This window comes from Magallana gigas, chromosome 2 (genome assembly GCF_963853765.1).
Source record: "Magallana gigas chromosome 2, xbMagGiga1.1, whole genome shotgun sequence".
NCBI lineage: Eukaryota > Metazoa > Mollusca > Bivalvia > Ostreida > Ostreidae > Magallana > Magallana gigas.
The window spans coordinates 52,288,908-52,308,756 of NC_088854.1; the positions used below are offsets into that span (position 1 = coordinate 52,288,908).

The window sequence follows — 19,849 nt, forward strand, 5'->3', positions numbered from 1 at the left end:
GTTTAGCTTTTTAAAAAAAAGCTTACCGCCTTTAGAGCAAATTCTTAACAGCAATAAGATATCAAAGACAATATAAATATTTTTTTAATATAAATGTCGCCTTCTTCTCCATGCAATGGCGTGCCGAACTTTTTTTAAAAAATATGTGCCTTTTTAGCGTGCGTTCTTAAAATTTAAAATTATTTACAACGTGTTATTTATTTGAAATCGACTGTAGTAGGTAAAAAGAGATCTTAGGAAGGGTTGTATCACTGTAGTTAAATCAAAGTTAATACAACTGCATTCAGTATCATTCATTTTTACTGATATTAGTTTCACCGTATCTAATTTACAACCTTGTTTACTGATATTAGCCATACCGTATCAAATTTCATTGTTATTTTTATAATCAAAACAAAAAGAAAAGAAGAAATTATTTCAAGAGATTTTACAGAATATCGCTTTCAACTAGTTGACAGAAAAATGAAAAATGAAAGTCTGAATTTCACTAAGAGCCATTTTTATTGTTCTTTCGTTTTCTCACTTTTTAAGATTTGAAATTTACGAAAATTGTTAAGTCGTACGTAAAATCGATCATCAAAAAATTATCTCCCTTGTGCCGAACAGTATTTCAACCAATGAAATAAATGCAAATTTTCACATCATGTATTTGCTACCAATCACAAAGGAGAGGAAGTGCACAGCCCGGAGACTGTAAATTATTCAAACTCTTTATACCGTCTTCCTTGGAAGTAACAAAGGGTGTGCGCGTCGGACTTCTTTAACGGCAAGATCTCACGTATTCCCTCAATGTACGGAACTAAAATTTTATCGATATATTCAAGCATGGTAGCTTCGTTTGACCAATGGTTTTCCGTGTGCATTATATGCCAATTTTCTGGGAACTTGAAATTTGGGTGACATTTCTCAGTCTTTCCTTGATAAATGACCTGAGGGGGGATCATTTCACCTGCCAGAGTGCATACGAGCAGAACGGTAATCTACAAATATACCGCTAGTTACTAAAAGTACGGGCTTTAAATTCATACCGCTATTAACAAAAAGAAACAACTATCTATCCGGATTTTAATCTTTGTTTCTTTGATTATTGTTGTTTTAATAACAAATAAATTAATAATGACTCACCTGTCGCTTGTCTTCTAGACCAATTATCTGGACTTGTTTCGATCCACTTTTTTCAAGGGTGTAATCGCCAACGGGAACAATATTGACATTTGTTTGATCAAAGTTAATTATCAGTTCAAGGGGAATGTCGTAATCACTTACTGTTTTAACTTCTGCCAAGAACTCCATTCTTATAAATTCAAAGTCATTGGGAATTTTTCTTGCAGCTTTCGTGCCCTTGCGTTTCACATAACATGCCTGCGTAGAAATGACTGTGCCCAGGTTTTAGAAATATTCATTGGACCACCGTACTCACAGAGTAACTGTCTGTCTTTATTTTTTATGATCCCCTTTGCACATCCTATTAATAGATGTTTATTTATGACACCACCACAATTTCGAACGTATTCAACATAAGTTTTAACATCATCGTCGTATTTTCCCAATAGTAGCGGTGCCCTGCGTTCAGCTTTAATAAGCGTTGTTGGTTCTGAACCACTTTTTTTTTTTAATTCGAAGAAATTCTTTCTTCATGTTTCGTATAGTGCTTTCGTTAACATTTTTCTGTAACGATTTTGAAAAGTGTCTAGCAGCTACAGCCACACCATGATCAACGGCATACCTTGCCATCTTTGCACGCTAGGCGCTGTCGTACGAGTTGTACATTCTCCGTTTTCGTTTAGTAGAAGGACTTGGAGTAGAATTAATTTCCGAATTAGCTGCAACTATTATTTGCGAATCATTCTGATTTTTGGCTGACCGTGGATCTGGTAGATCGGGAGAAGGCGGCGGCGTTTCGTTTGCTTTTTTAAGCCAACTTCGCAGCATGATCGTTTTGAAATGATTTGTGTGACTTCGGGTTTAAATATTACACGGGCCAATGTTACTTTTATATTATTTTACGATTAGTACTCATCTGAGTACGAACTCTTGGCTCTTGTATTTTGTACGTAAAGGGAACGGATCTTTAGTTTTACAGAAGCAGAATAAAATAAACCGCTAAATCAAATCTTTCATTGCGAGAAATCCGCTAATTCAAATATACGCCAACTTGTTGAAAATTCGATTCCGCCAAATATCGTACACGCTAAATGTAATACGTTTACAGTAAGCAAAGGCAAAAACATTGCAGAAAAAATCCAGAAATATATTTTCATGCAAAAATCCTTTACACAGAAACATTTACAGACAAAGGCTCAAATAATCAATCGTAACTCAAATACTTTGAAGATCTATCAAATAAAACATGGGTGTGCTGAGCGACCATGACTGTTTACCAAAAAAGCTGAATGTTAAAACCTCTGAGGTCCTAATTTGAAATTCACTGGCGATCCAATCAGTCATGCACTACGTGTCAAATAGCTTTGTTATTTTTTCCAGCATTTCATTTCCTGATTATAACTCAATGCGTAACTTAGATTCATAAGTTTGATAAAGGAATACTCGTGAAGTACTTCGGTCATGGATTGTAGAGGAAGTTGTATACTTTTTGTTTATGTTTTCTCTCCATTGATAACCGTTGAATGTTCCTCGTTTCCATTTGGAAACAGAGGAATGGGCTTATCAATGCAGAGTCGTAAGTCTTCCTTAGGAATGGGCATCATGGATCAGAGGATTCTTCTACATGGTTTGCAAACTTATTTATATAATTGCCTGACTGCTATATATATTGCAGACGATCACGTCGTGATGTTACGAAATGCAGAGGCGTAAGTCTCCTAGATCGTGTTTTGTAAACTTATTTTATATATATGCATGACTGTTATAAATTTTACAGACGGACAGGAGGTAAATATGAATATATACAAATACCATTAATGACACAACTGACGTAATATTTCATTAACATGGACTTTGATTTGAAAATTATGATTTGAAAAGGTAAATGATCAAAAATGTATAAATGTGCTTGTCTCATCAGAATGATAGATTATCTGAAATGTCTTCTCTACATTATTTTAAAGATACAGAAAATTAGATACGAAAATAACGCAGTAAATAAGAACAAATTATGTAGAAAAAAAATCGATTGCATGTAAAGTCATTCAGCGAAGATACCGTTATTGTTGTGTTTCAATTACAAAACCACTTTAAAACCTTTGGTACAAGGTCCATTTCCAAGTGAAACATTCCCTGTAATATTTTTCTTGCAGATCTTATCACAAAATATCAAAATTACATGTTTTCTGTGTTAAACTTGTAAACAAAACCAGACGCAATCAGAGCGTGAAATCAATGTTAACTTCATATGTTTCGAAAACTTCATAATGGATGATAGAAATATTTTTAAGTTTTTGTTTTGGAAAAATTGCAGTAAGAAAATTTTAAATTTTTAGTAAGAAAAATATCTTTCAATAAAAGAAATGTTTTAAGTCAGGGGACAATATATGATGCCGCTTGAACGCCCCAATTAATTGCAATCTTTCTGCCACAGTATTGGTAAACTGAGGAAAATATCTTTTATTTCTTTAGATGGGGATGCCTAAAGACTGTAGATCATGACAATATATAATAGAATTTTTAATAACATACTAGTCATATATACACATATGTATGTTGAAAGAGGGATATAAAGAAGATGGATGTTTTTCATCTAGTATTTTTTACTTACACAGCTGAATTTTGCGATTTAAAAGACTTTCGACTTTTTTTAATGTTGAATCAAAATGAATTGCCATATCTTCACGCATTTATTTTGATTGTAGTTAAGCTAATTAAAATAAAATTATCTATCGAACACTTGATTTGGTAATGGACATAATTGATTGTTGAGTACAGGTACATACATATATGTATCATTCCTTATGTTAAATTAACGTAAATTCGAGTCTTGGCTAACTCAAAATTACGACGTGATTCATTTTCAGCAACCTTGCTGTAAAGTAGATTGAGACATTGTGTACAAATGTTGTTTACTTTTATTAGCACCTGAACCAATAGAGCCTATCAATCCTATGGTTGGAACGTCGCCCTGTTTTATTAAATGCAAATTAAAACCAAACCCATGTAATAGTTACATCAATGCAAAAGGATGCCCACCGCCAAAAAGTAAGTATATTTATAACTAAGATAAATTGAAGTGTTCATCAAAATTCATGTGCTTTAATTTTCGTGGTTGACTAAAAATGGAGACAAGCAATGAAATTTGTAGACAATGGTTTTTTCATTAAATACGTATTCACATATCTTTTCTCGATAATTATTTGATTTCTGGATCCACAACAAAACGAAAATTGCCACTTAATGAATATTGATATAGCTCCATATGCAGTGAACACTTTATGAACGTCTTTAGACAAAAATGACTTTTCTAAGTATTAAACTTCTACTCTTAACAATAATGCAATAAAACTTGCTTACATAGAGCGACAACCATTCTTGATAGTTGTGGCTGTGTAGTTAATTTTTCAAATACTTCAAAATACAAATGATACAATAGTCTGTATCAATTGAAAATTATTGAAGATGTATCTTTATATATTTTCGTAAAAATATAATCACATCTTTCTCTTTACAGATATCCCTCAACAGCATGTATTTAGTAAGTATACATCTTATTTCATGATATATAGTTTATATACGACTTATGATATCTAGCATAATGTCTTGTGACGCATTTTATGATATCTACCATAATGTCGTGTTACACACCTTATGATATCTAACATAATGTCTTGTTGCACAACTTTTAATATCTAGTACAATGTCTTGTGACGCACCTTTTATAAGTATTAAACTTCTACTCCTCACAGTATTAATTCAAACTTGCTTACATAGAGCGACAAACATTCTTGATAGATGAATTGTGACTGTGTAGTAAATTTTCAGATACTTCAAAATACAAAATAATACAAATTGTCTGCATCAATTGAAAAATATTTAAGATGTATCTTTATATTTTCTTAAAAATATAATCACGCCTTTCTCTTTACAGATATCCTTCCACAGCAACGATTTGGTAAACATACATCTTGTTTCATAATATATATAGTTTTTCGATTGACACAGTTTGGCAGGAGGGGCTTCCCGTCGGCGGTCATGTTGTATGTCAACTTGCCTAGATTCCTTCATTTTTCATCGAATTTCAACTTGTCAAACTGGGCATTAGAGAGGAAACTTCATACGCTTAACCTTCAAGATGGTGGCTAAGAGAAAAAACTTAATTAATGTAGCGATATGTTTTGCGACAGGCATACTGTGGAGTCATCAGAATTCACAGTGGCAGAATTTGCTTGGTATTTGTGGGCAGCCGTCCCCCAAGAATTTACACCCTCAACGATATCAAATTTAGAAAGAGTTCTTTTTCTTACTGAAACTGAAAACCGACTAATCTGCGAAATTACATCCTTACGAATAAGCAAAAAGAAACCCCATAATCCTCAAAAATTGCCCCCCCCCCTTCGATATTTAAAGGATTCCATGGTAGAATTATTATACACACCCTTTTTCAATAGAAATTTGTTTAAACTACATGAAGCTTGTTTACTGATAGTGTTCCCATAAGAATCAGAGTTTCGATCCTGTAGGACAAGATGTCTAACTTTATTTTATTTAATCGTTCGATAATAAAATGGATGTTCAGTATATTATTTTAACACAAGTTATACAACTATAAATTCCATAAAGTACATACCTTTTGAGAAACGCGATCATTTTTTCTTTATGTGGAATTGCAATAAAAAATGTTAACTACTGTCTCTTTACGGTTATTCGTCTTCTAAATCTTGTACTTTCATCGCTACTTCATATTCTGCTATCAAAGTGAGTAACGAGTAAACGTTGTTACACACCTTGTGATATCTGATATGATATCTTGTTACACAACTTATGATATCTGGTATAATGTCTTGAGAAGCACCTTATAAAATCTAATATAATGTCTTGTTACACACCTTATGATATTTGGTATGAATTCTTGTGACATACCTTATAATATCTAGTATAATGTATTGTAACACACCTTATGATATCTAACATAGTGTCTTGTTACACACCTTATAATATCTAACATAATATCCTGTAACGCACCTTATGATATCTAACATAATGTCTTGATACATACCTTATGATATCTAACATAATGTCTTGTAATACACCTCAAGATATCTGGCATTATGTCTTTTTACGCACCTTAGGTAAACTGGCATTTAATCTTGTTACACATCTTAAAATATCAAACATAATGTCTTGTTACACACCTTATAATATATAAATTAATATCTTGTTACACACCTTATGATATCTAACATAATACCCTGTAACGCACCTTATGATATCTAACATAATGTCTTGTTACACACCTTACGTTATATGGCTACATGTCTATCTTCGAATAATCCAATTAATTGAAATAAGAGTTATCGATATATCGATCCTAATCTTTTTGGTAGTTGTTTTTCTTTTTTACTGTCCTTCAAGACACGTGTATAAGTAACGTTCATCACCAGGTACTGAGTGCGATTTCTTTAAGAAAACCATTACACAAAACCGACTTTTATTTTCTTATCTTCATATTCATCAAATTTTATTGATTTCTATTATGGGATGCCCATGAAACCTGAAAATACCAAATGTTTTACTTGAACTTGTTTTATAAGTCTAACCCATACATTTTGCTTTGCTGAAAAAAAATTCATTACTGCACGTTTGATCTTTCCAGGCAATCAACCTATGAATCCATTTTCATTTTCAACACTCCCACCACCACCAACAACAACGACAACAACGGTCACCGAGAAAGATTTCACAGGAGAACAACATAATATATTTACAACTACAACAAGCCCATTTCCACAATCGACCACCAAAGCCACCAGAGGCATCACAGTTAATCCTTTTGCATTCTGGATAATCAACAAGAAGTAATTTTTATGTAATTTAAGTATTGTTAACTTGTTTTGTTGCTTTGAATAAAGATTTGATATATCAATTACGTTAAAGTAACGAAAACGCTATTTGTAGAGTGGTATTTTTCTGAAACAAAAAAAAAGTATATAGATAGTATGTTTAATTTTTCCATACAAAAAAATTGTAGCATGTTAACATGTATATGACGGAAAGCAATGGTTTTATAAAGTACTGTTGATTGTCAATACTAGTAAACATATACATTGTATGTTATCATTGTAATGATATACGTTTAAAAAAAATTACTTAATGATATAACTTGTGTTTGAATATTAGATCTGTGTCTTAAATAGGTTTGCTCATCTCTTTTTGGGTTAATATTTTATGTTACCTCTTGTATAAAAATTTTGCAATATATATATATATATATATATATATATATATATATATATATATATATATATATATATATATATATATATATATATATATATATATATATCTTTCACTTTGCCAAATAAACCATATTGAATAAAATTGTCAAAAGAAAATTAAATATTTACTGAGTTTAGTGAGGGAGTTTAGTATATTTGTGGCGGAAGGTTTTTAAACTTTCAGATAGTTAATGTATTACGATATATTCATGTTGTTCTGAAAAACATTTTTGAACAACATTTTCATATTTATATCGATATATTTTGGCATATTAACTTATTTTTCATATGAGTCAAGAAAAAATGTTAAATATATTCTGAAGTTATATATGTAAAAATACTTAATAATTAATATCGTATAATAGTTGTTTTTTTCTGTGAGAAAATACATTTTTAAAAACTCTAATTTTGTTTATTATGTATCCTTAATTTGTTTATTATAATTTTGTAACATACGCCAATTCGTCTGTGCCTGCGATGTTTCTTCAGGAGGTTCGCTATAACTTAATATTAATAGTTTCTAAAATCAGCTGAAAATTACTTGATTGTGAAAGATTGTATGATGCATAAGAAGTACACAAGGGAACTAAGTGAACAATAAGCAATTTGGGATTTGAAAAATACAATTTTCAAAATATTAAATTTATTTAGAAAATATGAAAAAAAATCTCAATCGGATTTGAACTCGTGTTCTGCATTTTACAAGTCCGACGCTTTAAACGCTGAGCTATGATGGTATTCAATCAAATCGATCAATGCAATCAATTTCACAAAATATTTAAATCACAATCTTGTGACGTTGTGTCTTAAGAAGTACAATCCTTGACATAGTAAACTACCTTCAAATTTTATCGTCTGGTTCTTGGCGGTCTAAAATACACATTTATTTACAAAAGGGGGATAAGGGATATTGCAATTTTTCGCTCTCCGAAGTATTAGAGTATGATAAAATAGTCATTTTCCTAAAATTGTAAATTGTGCTTTGTGTATACATTTAATAACAGGTACGTTTGCCCATGTTTGATCTCTCAGCAGTAATATAACAATTAGACAACGCCGACACCTCCTGTTTTAGTCCAGTACTTTTCTTTACCTGAAATTGGTCGTAAAAACAATGTTATTCATCTGTCTCTTTACAGTTTTAAGTTTTGGTCTTGGTACGTAATTTATAATTCATTCAAACCTTTACGTTTCAAATAGTTTCATGCTATCTTTCAGGGCTTTAAAAAAAACAATTTTCATTATTCTAGCAAGATGACCTGTAGTGAAATCGGGTGTTATTTCAACTAAACATATCTGACTCCAATTAAACTTTGCCCACAAATGACATCTTAGCTGTGTTTTATTCTTATAAGGCACGCTGACACGTTTATATAGCTGCAGTCTTTTTTTTTGGGGGGGGGGGGGGGGGGGCTTTAAAAACTCTTCATGTTATCATTTTGTATATAGCATTGGTTTGTTGATGTTGAAAAACTTGACTTGTAAAAGCAACCTGTAAATCTCGACAGCTCTTACTGTACTTTGTTCAAGACATGTATTTCATCATTTCTGCGTCATTGTTCCATCGGCCTATAGATTCATCTCTTTATATCCACGTCCAAAATACACGTTAGTTTTACTTGACTCAATGAAAATAATCATAATTAAACTCATTTTTCAAACATTTATTTTTCGCCTAATTTGTATTCTAGCAAATTTATTAAACTGTTAAAAACCAGCATACTTGCTAGACACATGCTTTTAATACTGTTTGTACATTGCATACCTCATATTTAGCTATCTATCTTCGAATTATTAAATAAATTTTAATAAGGGTTATCGATGTACCATTCCTCGTCTTTTTGGAATTTGTGCTTGTTTTTGACTGTCCTTCGAGACAGGTTTACCTGTATTTCTCATGACTGTCCAGGTTCTGACAAGCTTCAATTTTTCTCTCTCCATGTATGACTTTAATCATGAAATCATTGCAAAAGCTGACATTTTTTAAAATTATTTGTAGCTATTTTGTAAGTTTAAGTCTTTTATTTTGCTTTGCTAAAAACAACCTGAATGCTACACGTTTGATCTTTCTAGAGAATCAATCTAAAGTTTCACCTTCCCCTTCACCACCACCACAACCACAACTAACAACAACAAAAGCAACAACAGCAACAATTCCTGAGAAAGATCTCACAGACGAACAACATAATTTATTTACAACAATAAAACAAACAACAATAACAAGCCCATCTCCACCATCAAACACTACAGCCACCGGAGGCATCACTTTGAATCCTCCTGCATTTTGGATGATATCTAAAAAGAAGTAATTCTTATGACATCGAATTGCATTGCTATATCAGTCTTAAGTTCTTTGTCATGTGTTGTAATCTTGTTTTAATGCTTTAAGAAAATCTTTATTTTATCAACTACGTTAAAAAGCCGTCACAACTGTTTGTACAGTTAAAAGGATGAATTTTATTATGAATATATTAAGTAAAGGACTGAGTTTACAAATAATTGTTGATGCTCAATACTAGTACATTTATACTTTGAATGTTTAATTGTAATTGTATACCCCAAAAAAAATAATGCATGACTGAATGATATGACATGTTTTTAAATCTTTCATCTGTGTCTTGATGAAAACGTGCAATTTTAACAAAAACAGTTACCAAGTTTAAACTTTTGTTCATGTGATCAATGCGTTCAGTCATAAGACTTCCTTTATAATAGTTATAAGACTGGACAGGAAAATGTTTTTGATTCCAGAATTTCCAATCTAATTAAAATAAGATGTGAAATCCGCTTGCTAACTGTCACCACACAAACATCGAGGTGTGAAGCGAGTTAGCGAGCGGATCTATTTTTTTGCAAAGTTAGACCTAACCATTAGTAACATAGCATCAGGGAGGGTTGAGTCCCCTACTTTTTCTCGCAGCAAAAAGAAATGTTTCTAAATGTTTCTTAAAAAGATTGAAATATTAATAGTGATATTGAAAACATTTTTTTGGCAATCTAATTTTTCTGATTGATTTAGAGCTAGAAAATTAAGCAAAAGCAAAAACATTGCAGAAAAAAATCCAGCGATATATTTTCATGCAAAAATCCTTTACAAAGAAATATTTATAGACAAAGGCTCAAATATTCAATCATAACTCAAATACTTTGACGATCTATCAAATAAAACATGGGTGTGCTGAGCAACCATGACTGTTTACCAAAAAAGCTGAATGTTTAAATTTCTGAGGTCCTAATTTGAAATTCACTGGCGATCAAATCATTCATGCACCACGTATCAAATAGCTTTGTTATTTTCCAGCATTTCATTTCCTGATTATAACTCAGTGCATAACTTAGATTCATAAGTTTGATAAAGGAATACTCGTGAAGTACTTCGGTCATGGATTGTAGAGGAAGTTGTCTACTTTTTGTTTTTGTTCTTCATCTATTGATAAACGTAGGTTGTTCCTTGTTACCATTTGGAAACGGAGGAATGGGCTTATCAATGCAGAGTCGTAAGTCTCCTAGATCGTGTTTTGTAAACTTATTTTATATAATTGCACGACTTTTTACGGACGGACAGGAGGTAAATATAAATATATGTATATACCAGTAATGACACATGGACTGTGATTTGAAAATTATGTGATTTGAAAAGTGAAATGATCAATAATGTATAAAAGCGCTCGTCTCATCAGAATGATAGATAAGCTCAGATATCTTCTCTACATCAATTTAAAGAAAGTAACAGTTATTTACAGAAAGTTTGATACAAAAATAACCTAGTAAATAAGAACAAATTATGTAAAAAAAAATCGGGGACGTAATCTCTTACTACGCATGTAAAGTCATTCAGTGAAGTTGCCATTATCCTTGTGTTTCAATTAGAAAACCACTTTAAAACCTTTAGTACAAGGTCGAATTCCAAGCGAAACATTCCCTGTAATATTTTTCTTGCAGATCTTACCACAAAATATCAAAATTACATGTTTTCTGTGTTAAAATTGTAAACAAAACCCGACGTCAATCAGAGCGTGATATCAATGTTAACTTTGTATGTTTCGAAAACTTTATAATGGATGATAGGAATATTTTTAAGTTTTTGTTTTGGAAAAATTATAGAAGGAAAATGTTAAATTTTTAGTAAGAAAAATAACTTTCAATAAAAGAAATGTTTGAAGTCAGGGGACAATATATGATGCCGCTTGAACGCCCCTATGAATTGCAAACTCTCTGCCACAGTATTGATGAACTGAGGAAAATATCTTTTAATTCTTTAGATGGGGATGCAAAAAAACTGTAGATAATGACAATATATGATAAAAAAATTTATAATATAATATAATATAATATACACACATATGTATGTTGAAAGAGGGATATGAAGAAGGTGGAATTTTTCCATCTAGTATTCTTATTAATTACCCAGCTGAATTTTGCGGTTTAAAAGTCTTTCAACTTTTATTAATGATGAATCAAAATGAACTTCCATATTTTCACGCATTTATTTTGTTTATAGTTAAGCTAATAAAAATGAAACTATCTATCGAACATTTGATTTGGTAATGGAGATAATTGATTGTTGAGTACAGGTACATACATATATGTATCATACTTTTAAGTTAAATTTACTTAAACTCGAGTCTTGGCTAACTCAAAATTACGAAGTGATTCGTTATCAGCAACCTTGCTGTAAAGCAGCTTTAGACATCGTGTACAAATGTTGTTCAATTTTATTAGCCCCTGGCACAGAGGAGCCAAAGGTGCGTACTAATCCTATGGGTGGAACAACGCCTTGTCTTTTAAATTGCAAAATACAACCAAACCCATGTGGTAGTAACTCCAATACAAAAGGATGCCCACCGCCAAACAGTAAGTATATTTATAACTAAGATAAATTGAGTGTTCATCAAAATTCTTGTGCTTTAATTTTCGTGGTTGGAGTAAAAATGGCGACAATCAATGAAATTTGTAGACAATGGTTTTTTCATATTTACGTATTTTTTACGTATTTACATGTCTTTTTGCCGGTAATGAATATTGATGTAGCTCCATATGCAGTGAACACTTTATGAACGTCTTTAGACAAAAATGACTTTTCTAAGTATTAAACTTCTACTCCCCACAATAATGCAATAAAACTTGCTTACATAGAGCGACAACCATTCTTGATAGTTGAGTTGTGGCTGTGCAGTTAATTTTTCAAATACTTCAAAATACAAATGATACAATAGTCTGCATCAATTGAAAATTATTGAAGATGTATCTTTATTTTCTTAAAAATATAATCACAACTCTCTCTCTTTACAGATATCCCTCCACAGCATGGATTTAGTAAGTATACATCTTATTTCATGATATATAGTTTATACACAACTTATGATATCTAGCATAATATCTTGTGACGTATTTTATGATATCCGCCATAATGTCGTGTTACACACCTTATGATATCTTACATAATGTCTTGTTGCACAACCTATAATATCTAGTATAATGTCTAGTGACGCACTTTTTATAAGTATTAAACTTCTACTCCCACAATAATTCAATAAAACTTGCTTACATAGAGCGACAAACATTCTTGATAGATGAATTGTGACTGTGTAGTAAATTTTCAAATACTTCAAAATACAAAATAATACAAATTGTCTGCATCAATTGAAAAATATTTAAGATGTATCTTTATATTTTCTTAAAGCTGCTTGGTCCGATTTATTTGTTATTACAGTATCAAATTTTTTTCCATACAAACCATTTATCGTAGAAAGTTATGGACTTTCTCCTATTTACACCAGCAGAATCAATCTCCTTTCAAAGTTAGAAATATTCAAAGTAAATAAAAATAATTTCTCTTTGGGCAAACGAAAAAACAAACCAAAATGCATCACGGGAATGTTTAGAAAAAGAAACCATTTGGTTTCGTCCCCCGAATGATTGGGGTCATTCAACACGCATGCTCTGCATCGATTGTAAAGAAAACAAACTTCAGAAATATTAGCGAACAAAACGTACACATGTTTATTTGTAATTTGTCTGATCATTTCGACCTTTATTCAAAGCGATTCAAAGCGATGACAAAGTCGTAATACAACTATACCCGCCTCGTCGTCATAGGTGAAATTTAACCTGAGGCGAAATAACGCGGTACCCTTTTATGTCGTTTGTTTTGTTAGCAATAATGTGTACGTATTTTTCTTCATTGAAATTTGGCTTAATTGACTGGGAAAACAACTGCAATGTCTATTATTATACATATACTAAGCAAAACCATCATTTAAAAGCGTGCATAAAATTTGATAAAAAATCGGACCAAGCAGCTTTAAAAATATAATCACGCCTTTCTCTTTACAGATATCCCTCCACAGCATGGATTTAGTAAGTATACATCTTATTTCATGATATATAGTTTTCGATCGACACAGATTTGCAGGAGGGTTTCCCGTCGGCGGTCATGTTGTAGGTCAACTTGCCTAGATTTTTCATTTTTCAGCGAATTTCAGCTTGTCAAACTGGGCATTTTGACGTAGTGGCTAGCACTCTTTAAATGAAAAATATACATATATTAAGGCTCATTGAAATATTAGGATTTTTCCTGTTTACTCCGTCATAACATTTTTAACATTGGTTGCTTAGAGAGGAAACTTTAAACGCTGACCTTCAAGATGGTGGCCAAGAGAAAAAAAAACTTTGAGGGAAAATGAGCCATATGAAAATATCTATCAATGTTAAATCAATAACGATATATATGATGATGGATAAAATCATAAACTACATAATATTGAAGTTCACGTGAATCATTGTAACAATAAGGCTCACTTTGATTATTGTAGCGATATATATCGCGACAGGCATACTTTGGAGTCATTAGAATTCACAGTGGCACAATTTACTTGGTATTTGTGGGCAGCCGTCCCCCAAGAATTTTCTGAAACTGAAAACCGACTCTTCTGCGAAATTACATCCTTACGAATAAGCAAAAAGAAAGCCCATCATCCTCAAACACATTCATTGAGGTCTTCAACTGGAATTTTCACTTCAACATTCAAATTGTAAACAAAAACTTTGTTTACATTGCAAAGAATTGTAAACTCTGTAACTCGCTTATAACTCAACAGATAACACCCAAATTTTGGTTCCCTATTAAAAATGCTTTACTTAAGCATTGTAAACACTAGAATTGAAAAAATAATGTTCGACCAAAATCGTGACCATGCTCCTTTAAACTACATGAAGCTTGTTTACTGATAGTGTTCCCATAAAAATCCGAGTTTTGTATCCTGTAGGACAAAATGTTTAACTTTATTTTATTTATTCTTCTGATAATACAATGGATGTTCAGTTTATTATTTTAACACAAGTTAAACAATTATAAATATTATAAAGTACATACCTTTTGAGAAACACAATCATTTTTCCTTTATAGATATTTGCAATAAGAAAAAAGTTTATTGTGTCTGTTTATTTGTCTTCGGTTTCTTGTACTTTTATCGCTACTGCATTATCAACAACAATAACGATCAAACGTTGTCACGCACCTAATAATATCTAGTATGATATCTTATTTCACACTTTGTAATATCTGGCATTATGTCTTGTTACACACCTTATGATATTTAGCATAATGTTTTATTACACACCTAGTGATATCTGGCATGTTGTCTTGTTACGCACCTTTTAATATCTAGTATGATATCTTTTTACACACCTTGTGATATCTGACATAATGTCTTGTTACCTACTTTATGATATCTGGCATAATGTCTTGTTACACACCTTATGATATCTAACATAATATCTTGTGACGCATCTTGTGACATCTGGCATGATTGTAACACCTTATGATATCTAGCATAATGTCTTGTGACGCACCTTATAATATCTGGCATGGTGTCTTGTTACACACCTAATGACATCTCGCATAATGTCTTGTGAAGCACCCAATGCTATCTGGCATGATGTCTTGTTACACACCTTTTATAAGTATTAAACTTCTATTCCCCACAATAATTATCCCCACAATAAATATATCTGGCTAGGTGTCTTGATACACACCTAATGACATCTAGCATAATTGTCTTGTGACGCACGTAATGATATCTAACATAATGCCTTGTTACACACCTTATAATATCTAGTATAATGTCCTGTTACACACCTTATAATATCAAGTATAATGTCGTTTTAAACACGTTATGATATCTAGCTTAATGTTTTGTTACACACCTTGTGATCTCTGGCATGATGTCTTGTAACACATCCTATGATATCTAGTATAATGTCTTATTACACACCTTTTGATATCTGGCATAATGTCTTGTTACACACCTTATGATATCAAACATAATGTCTTGATACACACCTTCTCTTTTATGGCATAATATCAATCTTCAAATAATTCATCTAATTATAATAAGATTTATCGATAGATCGATCTTAATCTTTTTGGAAGTTGTTCTTATTTTTTACTGTCCTTCGAGACAGGTGTACATGTAACTTTCATCACTGTCCAGGTACTGAGTGTGACTTCTTTATGAAAACCGTTACATAAAAATCAACTGTTTATTCTTCAAATCTTCATTTTCATCAAATTCTATAAATGTTTATTATGAGATCCCCATGCAAGCTGAAAATACCAAATGTCTACTTGTACTTGTTTTATAAGATTTACGTATACATTTTGCTTTGTTGAAAAAAATCACTACTCCACGTTTGATCTTTTCAGGCAATCAACCTATGAATCCATTTTCATTTCCAACGCCCCCACCACCAACAACGACAAAAACAACAACAACAACAACAACAAAAGCAATGACAACAACGATTCACGAAAAAGATGTCGCAGAGAAACACCATTATATATTTACAACTACAACAAGTCCATCTCCACAATCGACCACCACAGCCACCAGTGACATCACAGTGAATCCTCCTGCACATTGGATGATATTTAACAAGAAGTAAATTTTATGTAATCAAATTGCTTTGCTATATTAGTCTTAATTGCTTTGTTAAGTGTTGTAAAATTCTTTTGTTGCTTTTAGGAAAACATGTTGTATCAATTACGTTAATGTATCATAAGAACTATTTATAGAGATGGGATTTTTTTGAAAGAAAACAAAGTATATCGGAGAATATGTTTATTTTTTACATACAATAAAGGATGAATTGTAGCATGTATACATGTATATGGCGGAGAACAATGGTTTTTAAAATTGATTGTCATTACTAGTAAACACATACATTGTATGTTATTTTTGTAATGATATACTTTTTTAAAAAAAATAATACATTACTGAATGATATTACATGTGTTTATATCTTATATCTGTGTCTTTATAAGTACTTGCATTTTTTTTAACAAAAGCGGTCACCAAGTTTATACATTTGTTCAATGCGATCTTACATTGTAATTATAATAGACTGGACAAGAAAAGTGTTTATGATCACGGAAGTTTCATCTTTATCACCAAATATGTATCTTAAACATTTCAAAGAATACAAAGACTGAAATCGATATAATTCTAAAAATATGTCGGGCCCAACAATTACTCACTGCATTCATGAATCAAATAATGAATTAATAAAGAGTTTAAAAACTGGACAAGGACTACAAGGGCAGAAAAATCCATTGTTTGAGGTGTGTTCGAGGTGTGAAACGTGTGCTAAAGCGCCAAAGAGATGTTGAACTGATACAGAAAAAATTCTTTTACATTTTCATTGCACTTAAAAGTACTGAATTTTTTTTTTATAATTTAATACAAAATGTAGTATTGTTATCTCAGAGTATTCATGTATATACCTTCATCATTTATCATTACAGTACATCAAAGTAAATGATGTATTACAGCAAGAATAGACATCTAGATGTGTTCAGTGAGTTAAAATTTATGCACTTTATAATAATTATTTATAATTGATCTTATCTTTTATTATTACATTGTGAGACCGGTTAAAACGGGATTGGCAGGGACACAAAGGAAATTCTCAAAAACAGAATGGAAAAATAAATTTGAACTACCTTAAAAACAACGCAAGAATTTTGGTTACATAGGCTTCAGTTTCAAATATTACATAGAATATCCTTGTAACCATGATCTTCGCAAAATTACAATCATTGACTCATTTTGCAAGATGGATATCGTTTTAATATCAGTCATTTTAATGTCCTCTTTTTAAAGATGAAATTAAAGAATGGCTGAATAAAAAAAATGGGCAGGAATGTTGGTTTTGATAGATAATTTAGCTCTCTCTCTCTCTCTCTCTCTCTCTCTCTCTCTCTCTCTCTCTCTCTCTCTCTCTCTCTCTCTCTCTCTCTCTCATTGTAAAAACACCCTTTCGCATTTTCACATTAAGAATATTAAAATGATTTTAATTTTGTAAATATTTCATCTGATATGCATACATATAAAGTGAACGTGAAGAACTAAAGAAAACTCTGAATCACTTTAATTTGTTCCAAATGTTTATTATAAACGTAAATTTCAGTCTTTATTACAAGTTATAAAGAAAGAAAAATTGGAAAAGTTCCTGTAGAGCGTTTTTGTTCTTTAATGAACCTTAATATTTAAAAATTTCCATAAAAGATTAAGCTTTATTTTAAGTATCTACTTTATTTCATAGGAGTGATCCACCAATGCAAATCAACTTTGAATTGATTCATTAGATTTGAATTTGAATTTCAAATTATACAACTTCAAATGTAAGAAAAATACGTAAACTGACATCTTTGATAAATGAGTTTTAAGATTTCTATTCAAATCTGAAAAATAAGAAAATCTTTCATAGATCAAATTTAAGACAACAGGAAGTAAGATTCCTGTCACAGGTATCCATGCATTCCATAATCCGTCAGTACGATACAGGTACATTTGTATAAATTAACTGCAAAAGAACTGCGCATGTGTCCCTTTTTATCTATAATCTTGTGTGGGTCTACTCACAATTCAGCTGACCAAAAAAACCAAACAATTCTTTGAATATGTAATACTGTAGTATAAATTGTTTTACTTGAAATGTTTACTGTTGTTTCACAAAACTTTAACAGCGAGGTCTGATATTCATTGAACGAGTTTATTATGAGTGGGCGACTGTTATGGACGAACACTCTGATCCTTTTTCGTCGTGAAATAATATTAAGATTAATTGACTATATCATATCACTGCAGTCAACACGTGATGATATTTCAGTACATGCGGATTATTTTTCCTGAGTAAAAAAAATTAGCTTTAGTATCGGCATTGCTTTTGATATCTAATATGCATAATTGATGTTAAGTATATTCTGAAAATATATATGTAAAAATACTCAATAATTGTTATCGTACAATAGTCTTTTTTTCTCATAGAAAATACATTTAAGAAACTCAATTTTTTTTTTAATTTTGTAACATACGCCAATTCGTGTGCCTGCGTTGTTTCTTCAGGTGGTTCGCTGAAGCTTAATATTAATAGTTTCTCAAATCAGCTGAAAATAACTTGATTGTGAAAGATTGTACATGTATAATACATAAGAAGTACACAAGGCAACTAAGCGAACAATAAGCAATTTGGGATTTAAAAAATACAATTTTCAAAATATTTAATTTATTTATAAAATATGGAAAAAATCTCAATCGGATTTGAACTCGTGTTCTGCATTTCACAAGTCCGACGCTTTAAACGCTGAGCTATGGTGATATTCAATCAAATCGATCAATGCAATTAATCAAAAAATATTTAAATCGCAATCTTGTGAAGGGATATTGTAATTTTTCTTCGCTCTTCGAAGTATTAGAGTATGATAAAATAGACATTTTCCTAATATTGTAAATTGTGCTTTGTGTATACATTTAATAACAGGTACATTTGCCCATGTTTGGTGGTGCTAATAATAACCCGCACTCTAATCTCTCAGCAGTTATATAACAACATATGATAAGACAACACCGACTCCTCCTGTTTTAGTCCAATATTTTTCTTTACCTGAAATTGGTCTTGAAGACCGAGGCGGTGTTGACTTTCTGGACGACCCTACCGCGGGGGTAGGCAAATTTTACCCGAGACACCTGTCTAAAAATCCGCGCAAAATCCGGGAACCACATTGCCTGTACTGTAGTTGCATTATTTTTCTGCATTATATATCAAACATTAAATTCTACAGATTGCCTGTGGACCTACAATGTGTAGTTCCTTCATGTTTTAAGAAATGGGGGCGTGTTTTAGAAATCTATAATGAAAATACCTGTAATGTTTTAAGGTGGGTTTTTCGATGTCATCTCGATCATTATTAGTCAGTCATTCACGCTTTTAAAAATTATCACCACCAAATCTTTTTACGGTAGCGTTAAAATAATTTCCGTGTAGAATAATGATCATCATTACATATAATTCATCTTCATTATCGCCACGCGACATAATAAGAATATACATGTATACAGAAAATCTTGAACAATCTTCTCAAAAACCAGAAAATCTTGAACTTGTGAGTAAGCATCCTCAGG

The 19,849-nt window shown here is 31.4% G+C and overlaps 2 protein-coding genes across 4 annotated transcripts; both read left to right on the forward strand.

The window, feature by feature from the left end:
• The first annotated feature begins 458 nt into the window (after nucleotides 1–458).
• Nucleotides 459–7,357, forward strand: LOC105344346 (uncharacterized). 3 transcript variants are annotated; one of them, XR_010711322.1, is made up of 5 exons: nucleotides 459–791; nucleotides 4,030–4,152; nucleotides 4,622–4,645; nucleotides 5,039–5,062; nucleotides 6,764–7,357. XR_010711322.1 is itself a non-coding variant. In XM_066077180.1 (5 exons), the coding sequence occupies exons 1-5, from the start codon at nucleotides 2,804–2,806 to the stop codon at nucleotides 6,967–6,969; spliced, it is 387 nt and encodes a 128-aa protein (XP_065933252.1). In that variant the 5' UTR covers nucleotides 2,276–2,803; the 3' UTR covers nucleotides 6,970–7,357. The 3 variants fall into 3 exon arrangements, 1 of the variants encoding a protein (XP_065933252.1); XM_066077180.1 differs by lacking the exon at nucleotides 459–791 and adding an exon at nucleotides 2,276–2,813; XR_010711321.1 differs by lacking the exon at nucleotides 459–791 and adding an exon at nucleotides 2,465–2,731.
• Nucleotides 7,358–10,569: 3,212 nt separating this feature from the next.
• LOC136273125 (uncharacterized) lies at nucleotides 10,570–16,692 on the forward strand. The gene is made up of 5 exons (XM_066077182.1): nucleotides 10,570–10,882; nucleotides 12,108–12,239; nucleotides 12,678–12,701; nucleotides 13,722–13,745; nucleotides 16,093–16,692. Exons 1-5 carry the CDS (start codon nucleotides 10,768–10,770, stop codon nucleotides 16,329–16,331), a joined length of 534 nt encoding a protein of 177 aa, XP_065933254.1. The 5' UTR covers nucleotides 10,570–10,767; the 3' UTR covers nucleotides 16,332–16,692.
• The last annotated feature ends 3,157 nt before the right edge of the window (nucleotides 16,693–19,849 follow it).

Excerpts from the sequence above, each read along its gene's own strand:
- LOC136273125 (XM_066077182.1), top strand. The coding sequence starts at position 10,768 with ATGGATTGTAGAGGAAGTTGTCTACTTTTTGTTTTTGTTCTTCATCTA. Across the intron at positions 12,702-13,721 it reads CCCTCCACAGCATGGATTTA|ATATCCCTCCACAGCATGGA; the intron begins GTAAGTATACAT and ends TTCTCTTTACAG. Across the intron at positions 13,746-16,092 it reads CCCTCCACAGCATGGATTTA|GCAATCAACCTATGAATCCA; the intron begins GTAAGTATACAT and ends TGATCTTTTCAG.
- LOC105344346 (XM_066077180.1), top strand. Across the intron at positions 4,153-4,621 it reads AGGATGCCCACCGCCAAAAA|ATATCCCTCAACAGCATGTA; the intron begins GTAAGTATATTT and ends TTCTCTTTACAG. Across the intron at positions 5,063-6,763 it reads CCTTCCACAGCAACGATTTG|GCAATCAACCTATGAATCCA; the intron begins GTAAACATACAT and ends TGATCTTTCCAG.